This window comes from Cervus canadensis, chromosome 3 (assembly GCF_019320065.1).
Source record: "Cervus canadensis isolate Bull #8, Minnesota chromosome 3, ASM1932006v1, whole genome shotgun sequence".
NCBI classification, from domain to species: Eukaryota; Metazoa; Chordata; class Mammalia; order Artiodactyla; family Cervidae; genus Cervus; species Cervus canadensis.
Window position 1 is genome coordinate 45,058,047 of NC_057388.1, and position 8,853 is coordinate 45,066,899.

General features: G+C 42.1%; 1 protein-coding gene across 1 annotated transcript; it reads right to left on the bottom strand.

Moving 5' to 3' along the window:
• Window positions 1-2,572: 2,572 nt before the first annotated feature.
• CCDC71L (coiled-coil domain containing 71 like) lies at window positions 2,573-4,440 on the bottom strand. The gene has a single exon (XM_043463030.1). The coding sequence runs from the start codon at window positions 4,170-4,172 to the stop codon at window positions 3,471-3,473; it is 702 nt and encodes a 233-aa protein (XP_043318965.1). The 5' UTR covers window positions 4,173-4,440; the 3' UTR covers window positions 2,573-3,470.
• Window positions 4,441-8,853: the final 4,413 nt, after the last annotated feature.

Below are 8,853 nucleotides of genomic sequence, written 5' to 3' on the forward strand. Positions count from 1 at the left end.
ACTGTCCAAGGAAACAATTTAGTTCCATTAACAAACAATTGTCTTCTAAAGTACTTAAGACATAACAGGCTATCAAAAAATGTTTGAAACACACCAATAAAGTAAATATTATGTATATACGTCCACTAAAAACCACCAATTTAAAGAACGCTGTGGCAACCCTTAAAACAACAAAAGGCTTTGAGTTCAGAATTGCTCAGGTTTTTTGTATTCAAATAATTTTAATGTTTCTTTATTGAAGAATTATATAGTACTATCATTTGCATGGAGCTAATAAATAGGTGTCAGCCTATTGTTTCTTTATTGAAGAATTATATAGTACTATCATTTGCATGGAGCAAATCAATAGGTGTCAGCCACCAGCTTAGTTATACAAGTCCAACAGGGTACTCAAACTTCGACAAAATAAATACACACCACAACAGCGACACTTTGCACTATCAACAACGGAGCTTGCCCTCAACAATCATGACATTACTGGTTTCAGGAAGGAAAATTAAGTTGTTGGTTGACAAGAGAGGATAAAAATGACATCAGAAAGATTCAAAGGTTAGCTGAGGTGACAGTCACCACATTTAGGCACTCAAGAGTTAAAAAGGAAATAAAAGCATAGTGAGGTGATCAACTTCCTCCTAGCTTCTCCCTCTACTTGTGCCATATGAGATATAAGATAATCTTATAAGAGAAAGAATCAAGTCATGAGATTTCTTTAAAAAACTATATACAAGCTAAACTACAGACTCAGAAGACAGAAAATGGATGCCTCACCGTAAAGGCCACCTTGCCAAGTTTCTTTTCACATTCTGCCCAGTGTACCCACAAAATACTTTCACTTTCCTATTAATATACTAGCCAACTATATTAGTTGCTTCTTCACATTTTAGGAGTTGTAACGTAGGCTTTGCTAAAGACCACTTGGCAAAAATAAAGACTTTTTTGACCCCTATTTCACAAACTAGAAATGGTACGATTTTTAAACAGACCAGATAAAGAACAGATTGAATTCAAGATGGGCAATCGATCCAAACTGAAATCAGACAGCCCAGATAATCCGAAGATGCATTCATGCTAGTTCAAGTGCACTGAAGTAACAAGGCATGAGGGGAAAATGTTAAGAACCTCAGTTAAAATAAAACACATGGTGTCAATGGTCGTTTCAGTTTTGTGCTGAGCAGTTATCCTCCCAGCTAAGTTTAATTTCAAAACCCTCCGGGAAACTATCTGGATAAGCTGTATGTTGAAATTACATTCTAATATGGCCATTGAATTTGTTTTTTAATTATTATAAAACTATATACAATAGTAAGTGGTACGTACCAATACATAGTTTTTTCTTAGGGAGGGGCTAGTTAACTGAAAAGAAAAAAAAAAAAATGAACAATTTGGGAGTGGGGGAAGGGAGAAAAACCTATGTATCTGAAATACAACTGCCATTGGAAGCTAATAACCAAAAGAATATATATAAGCTTCCTATCACAGAGATCAAATGTAACACTCTCCATCATCTAAGTAATGATTCATTTTTATTTACTCATGTGACAGTGTTTGTTACAACGCATTATTGAGTAGTGAATAAAAGAATATGAGGCATACTGGGAAACTGGCATCAAGTCATGTATTTATAATATATATATATAATTTTTTTTTTACAAAACAAGAACACTGAAATTAAAGTCACAAAACTCCTACTTATGTACTATTAAACTTGAAAAATTCAATTCAGAAAGCTATGCCATTTGAAATCTAAGAACACAAGAGTCAAAATTGCAACTCTTACTATTCTCCTAAGAAGCTGCCAAGCAGAGACAAATCTTAATATTGAGGACTTCCTATGTTAAGTTCCAGCCAGTGTAAGTAGTTTCATGGCAGAATACTTAAATTTGAAAAACTGTGGTACAAAAACACCACTTGACCCTTTAGATATTGCAGTAAAATCTGGCTGTGGCACCACTGGCTAAAAACCATTATTAAGTCTTGCTGCCACCAATGACCAAAGGCACTTGGATAATCAAGAATTCCACTCTGGGCCATATGGTATAAATGCTATTACAAAAGTGTATAAGAAGGGTCAATACTCAGTGTGAATCGCCCGTTGGCTTCCTGTGGTCTTCAGCTGTCAACAAAGACAGGTAAATGCAAACATAATTATGAATGGAATTAAGATAAAAAAGGATACTCGTGGAAGAAAAAAGACAAATGTCACGATGTCTATAAAGGTGATGGGTATTAGTCGGGGCACTTTCTGCTATTCAACACAAAGTAGAGAAAGATCTATTTTGCCCAGAGTAACTGCAACAAGTTATTTGATAGCAAGAAATGCCCCCACCCCTCTAAAGAGCTACTAGTTCTGAGAACTCTAATGGGTATTCTGTTTACCATTTTAATCACCAGGTTTACACACATTCATTTCTCCTACGTGGCTCCCAATTTAAAATAGGTTACCTTTGAACTTCTCCTGGATTTGTATGTTAGACCAGTACAAAGAGGCCAAACCATTTCCAATAGGATTCCATCCATCTCTTTAACCAACACCAGTTCTTTGTAACTCATTTTTTCTTTATCACAAGCCATGTGGTTTCAACGTACTTTTTTATTTAATCAAAAAGAATTTAACAAATCAACTTTTCCTAAACAGAACTTTATATGAGTTTCTACCATTTTCTTTAGGAGCTCAGTAAATATAAACATTAAATCTCAATATAAAATCTTTAGAAACACCTCAAAAATGTTGAAATAGTTGTACTTTGCATCTCTTTGTTTGTAATCACTGAGCCCATGGCATTCAAATCATACAAATCCTTGCACTCTTAACATTAAGTCATAAGCTTGAAAAATATCCTTGGTCAAAGCTTTGGAATCCGGTTAAAATTAGGAAACGAGTGGGATTCAGAATACCCTGAGCACAAACGGGTGCAACAGCACAAAACAGGTTCGATCTATCGTCCAGACAGGTTCGATCTTTCGTCCAGAAAGAGGGGTGGCAGTTGAAAAGAAAAAAAATGGGGGTAGGGGGTGGGAAGGAGTTCGGGATAGAAGAGCGGGGTGAAAAGCAAGTAGATTCTGGCTTTATTACACAAGCACGAAACCAAATTCCTTTGGAAAAAATAACGACTTCTTCGGAGGACTTCCAGACCAGTGAGGTAGAGTCCAAAGGGAGGAAACGGATCTGCCCCTTCAGTCCTGGAGACGTCTCAGTCCGGGGTACGGAAGCAAAGGGCCCTCCCCCCTCCCCCCGCGGGTCCCGCGGTCTCCTCTGCTGCCCGGCACTGGGAGGGGGTGGAGGGCGCACCTGCCCCGGAGTTCCAGACGGCGGTGCCGCGGGCCCGGGAACACCATCCGGTGACTTCTTCGCCCGTAAAGTGCATGAGGGGACGGGGTCCTGGCCGGATCTGTAAACACTCGACTGACACTTGTCCATCCCTCCGGGCGGGAGCTCCGTCCCCGGCTGGGAGGGTGACGCGGGCTGCGCGTCACGCCCGGGGCACCGGGAAGCGGCGGAGCCTCACCACGGGTTCCAGGTTCACTCGCAGGACTTGGCGCGCTCTACGCCGTGCCGCCGCCAGGCTGCGCTCGCCCCACACGTCGCCGCCGACGCGGATGGTGGGGAAGGTGGTCAGCGTCGGGGTGGCCGCCCTCCAGATCTCCTCCAGGGTGCGGCCCCCGAAGCAGGGCTCCGGGGCCGCGGGCTTGACGGGGCAGCTCTCCTCGGGGACCGGCGGCGGGGGCGGCGGCAGCTTCCTCCGGCGGGCGGCTGGCGCCCGGGCTCCGCGGCGCCTCCTCCTGGCCGCCGCGCTCGGGGCCGGCCTGCGCGTCGGGCCGCGGGCGGCGGGGCCCCTCGGGGGGTCGGGGACGAGGGCCCGGCAAGAGGAGTAGCCGTAGACGTCCTTGCTGCGCAGGATGTGCGGGGAGAACTGGTGCTTGAGGCTGCAGAGGAAGCTCCAGAGCTCCGCGTCCGAGCTCATGAACTCCGTGCTGCGGGGCATGAACAGCTTGAAGGCGTCGCCCAGTGCCTTGGTGCTGTCGGCCAGCGACAGTTGCGACCGCGAGTACACCACCTTCTCCTCCCGCGCCTCCAGACCGGCCCCTCCTCCCGCCCTAAAGCCGCCGCCCCGGGCGGCCGCGGCCGGGGCCGCCGGGGGCCGGCGCCGCCGCCTCTTCACGCTGCGCCGCATCGGAGGCCGCTCGGGGCCGCCCGCGCTCGCCGGGTCCCGCCGCCGCCGTCCCCGCCCGTGTTTGGCTCCGCGGCGGCGGCCGCTGCTGGCACCTCCCGCCCGGCGCGTCTCTCGCTACTTTTCTCGCCTCCGCCGCCCCTCCCCCTCCGAGGGCGGAGGACGCGGGTGAAGATCCTGCTGCCCGGTACAAGATGGCGGCCGGCGCCCACCCCTGGGCTTTGTCATTGGACGGCGCCTCGCCCCCCTGGTTTCTCTTTCTTCTCCTCTCTTGCCTCCTTTCGCCCTCTGCCTTTCTTTAAATGTGCCCGCCTTTGGCCCCTCCTACTGCAGCCCCGACTCCACCCATTGGGTGCTCTCAGAAGAGGGCGGGGACTAATGGGGGAGAGGCCAGTTCCTGGAAGATGGTGCTGGGGTGGGTGATGGTGGCTCTTGAACACGCGTCAACAGTTGGGTGGGTATATGGGGAGGGTGCCTTGTCTAGAGTAAGGGGTGGACATCAGTTCCACTTTGGGGGGAGTCACTCTACTCTCGGAATGAGTGGATGTGCATTTATGGATTGAGCTGGGAGGTCTACCAGCCTGAATAACAAAGGGAGACCTACCCAAAGGCTGTAGTTTGTATCACAGAAAGGGAAATTGGGTGTAAGTCTAGAGGGAATGGGCCTTCCTCAATTCTCTTCTGAACCTCCAGAGGCCTCTTTTGCATCTTCATCCAACTCTTCCCCACTTTGACCCCAATCCATGTCAAGCAACATGGTAGTAATCCAGAATCATTCAGATAATACGGATGCTGTCAGTAGCATGGTCTCCTTCTAGACAATGGAACCATGTTCACATTAGGAGATGCTCTGTTTATCAGGAAAGTAAAGCCTGTTATACCCATAGAACTTTGCTCAAGTTGATCAAAGATCAATTACAACAAAGCCATTCTCCTTACAGAAAATATAATTTTTAAATATACAGTTGATTTTAAATGAGTGCACTTCACCTTTCATTTAGTTTTAGTATGTCCCTTTGCAGTACTATCTCTAGCGCAGAGAAAGGATGCAGTTTCACAATCAAAAGGTTTCTGTTGAAAAGAACAGGTTGTTAAAACCCCATCACCTTTTGTACTTGAGAGGAGGGGATTGAATGTTTATAGAGTAATGCACAATCTTCTGTCATTTTCTATCCTCAGTACTTAGTTCAGCACCTGTCAGACAGTGGGCACTCTATTTCTGTTGAGTGAACCAATGAAAAACATAATGATGTGAGAAGCATATATTCAAATTGCTAAGAACAGGACAATTTCCCATTTTACGTTTCAGGTTTATCTTAACTCCATTAAAGTTTTAAGGTTAAAAAAAAAATCTCCTAATACTTAGAACTGTGAGGTAGACGCAAATTTTACCCCTGAGTGAGCACTTCATCTTGCAGTAGAAAACTGATAGAGCAGAGTTTTGTGATTCACACATAGCTGCTATTGGTTCCCTCAAATATTTGAGCTAAAAGACACCTAGTTCAATATCCTTATTTCATGGATGAGGAAATTTGGATCCACAGAGGTTGGGTAATAAGGCTTCTTGATTGTAGGACTAGGACTATAGTTTAGGTCTTTGGATTCCTAATCTTAGTGTTCTTTATATTTCACTGGAGATTTTACAAATTGTGCTGCTCAGACTCAAAGAGGTTCAGTAGAAAATGCCTTCTGTAAGAGTGGAGTGACCAAGGAAAAGAGCTGTTCACCTGATTCCACTTCCGGCTGCTCCCAGAATTGAGCGTTTTTAACCTGTCCAGTATACTGGACTTATAGATTATATTTTCTTAGAACCAGATTTTGTTTAACTTCAATAAAAAATAAAACAAAAATATTTTGAAAGTTGCTTCTCTGTACCAGAGCATCCTGTCCATGCACTGGGTTTATGTGAAAACCAAGCTTCCTACCAGAGGACCAGTTCTCAGCCTACCTAAATCATGGTAAGTTTCTGAAGAGAAAATCAGTTTCCTAGAAAAGCATATCCTGATCTCAGAACAAGATTATGGAGCCAGTTATCAGCTTCCTAAGTCCTTATAAAGAAATGATATTACAACTCTTTGCATCACAATTAGTTCTGTTGGTAATTTTGGGAACACATACTAATGTGAAATTTGTATAACTTCCAATGGAATGCCCCTGCAAGACAGACATAGAAAATCTCATAGAGTAAGCCAGCAGAATGGTAAAGGGGCTTCATACTGAAAGAAAAATAAGGATTTATATACTCCTAGCTTCTCGTCTTGATATTTCTTCCCTTTCATGTTAATCCTGTTTTAAGTACTTAGGGTTCTTAAGTATGGAAAGGCTTAGGGTCGTTTGCTACATAAATATACCAGACATCTATACAAACTTACAGAATTGATTTCGATTGAAAGGATAAATCTTATGAGACTATTCTCATACTAAGGAAACATAGGTCTCAACAAATTGCAGAGCATTCAAAAGTTCATTTTATAATACATACTCATTTAATTTACTTAAACCAAACAATATCTTTGTGAAATATTTTTAGGAATTAACATCATGTCAAGTGCTTAAATTATTGTATAATTTTAAATTTGGCATTGTTTGATTTCTCTGTTTCTTATTTTTACATTTCTTCCTGCTTCCACCTTTTGATTAGCTTAAATAGTCCTACAAATGGTACTTACCATTCTCCAGAAGTGAGTAACATTTACACATAATTTTTTCTTTTAGTTCCTGAGACTCTCCTAAGACACTACAAAGTTTTTGGAAAGTTAAAATTAAATTTATTTAATCTTATTGCAAATTAAAATCTTGTTCTTGAGGAAACACTGTTTAAAATGCTGAGTTTATTTCTTTACCTCTCAAGGAGAATGATGCGTCCTTCCTATATCTGATAGTGGTGAATAATAAGAACAAACTGAACAAAAAATTAGCTATGTGTGTATATTTCTGAATTTATGCAGTTTAAAATGTAGTTTATAATTTATGTAGTTTAAAAATGAAACTGAAAAGAATAAAGTGATTAGAGAAATTAAAAATAACATATATCTCTTTGCTATCCAGAACTTGTGCTATAAGATTCTACTTCTATAAAATAATTTGCTTCTTACAAAGTGGCCAAAAAATTTAAAAGTATCTGTAAATGGCTGGGAGCATCCACTCTGGAATCAAATAGACTTGGAACCAAACAGATCTTTATAACATAATATCCTTAGATATTTAAAAAATCTTTCTGAGCCTATTTCTTCATTTATAAAATGGGTGTAATCTCTGCTTCAATAGATTATGTTGAGGATTGAAGGAGCAAATATGAGTAAAACTTGTACTAGAGTGTCTGGATCATAGTAGGCATCCGATAAATAATAGTTATCATTATTTGTCTTATCTAATTATGAGGATTTTGTTTGGTTTAGCCTACATATTCCAAATCCTACATTACAGTGGGAGTCTATAGATTTCTTAAGTAATAGATGAGGGGAAAAGAAAAATGTTACAGCAAGAAGGAAATTTAGAGATCATCTAATGGGTCCAACACTCTTAATTCAGATGAGAATATTAAGATGCCAAGAGAGCTGCCAAAGTTTACACAGCCGAATGGTGGAATACTCTGAACTAGAACCTAGGTCTCTAACTGTTAATCCAAAGTTGTTTCTAACAACTCTGGTATTTAATCCAAGGAGATAGCATTAATTTGTAGTCCAAATGAAATTACATAGAACATGATTCATCAATTTCAGCCTTTTCATTAAAATAATTATGAAGTACTGTAGATTTTTCTATAAAAGTTACCTCAAACCTCTGATATGCTCCTGTGTGTGTGTGTGTTAGTCACTCAGTCGTGTCCAACTCCCTGTGACCCCATGGACTGTATTTAGCCTGCCAGGCTCCTCTGTCCATAGGATTCTCCAGGCAAGAATACTGGAGTAGATTGCCATTCCCTTCTCCAGAGGATCTTCCTAATCCAGGGATCGAACCCTGGTCTCCATTGCAGGCAGATTCTTTACCATTTGCTACAGGGAAGTCAAACTGTCTAATTTAAAATACACAAAATACACATATAAACTGAGAGGCCAGGACTTCCACTTCCAAGAAAATAAATTACATGTACTTTCCCTATTCCTCCTGCTACTTTCAGTTTAAAACCCTGGGCATTATATATAAAAGGAACATAAGAAGACTGAAGAATGGAGAGGAGAAAGCCAGTCTAAGGATTTCAGAACCCAAAGAACAACACATTAGTGAGTTCCCTGGGTTTTCTTTTTTCTCTTTTCTGCACATACCTTAGACTGGGTGCTGGAGAAGTCAGCAACCAAGAAACACCAACAGACATAAAAGTGCTGACAAGATCATGTTCTCTCTAACTTTACAACCAAGAAAGGCATAACCTACCAAGACAAAAACTTTCAGAAAATTATCAATCTACCACAGCAAAATAGCACCAAAAAACAAACAAACAACTATGGCTTCTACCCTCTCCAGGCTATAAGTTGGCACTCCACCACCCTCACTGGAGTAGTGTCAGAGAAGGTCAAGTAGAGACTCATCAATCTCATCCCTGCTGGGCAAGAGAGAAGCTATTCTCTTCTAAAATGTCAGTGCAGACCATGTGGGGAGCAATAATAAGACACTCCTAGTCCTCTCAGTAGAGGTCTAGTAACCAGCTAGCATTCCCACCCCCACCAAATAACAATGAGGCAGA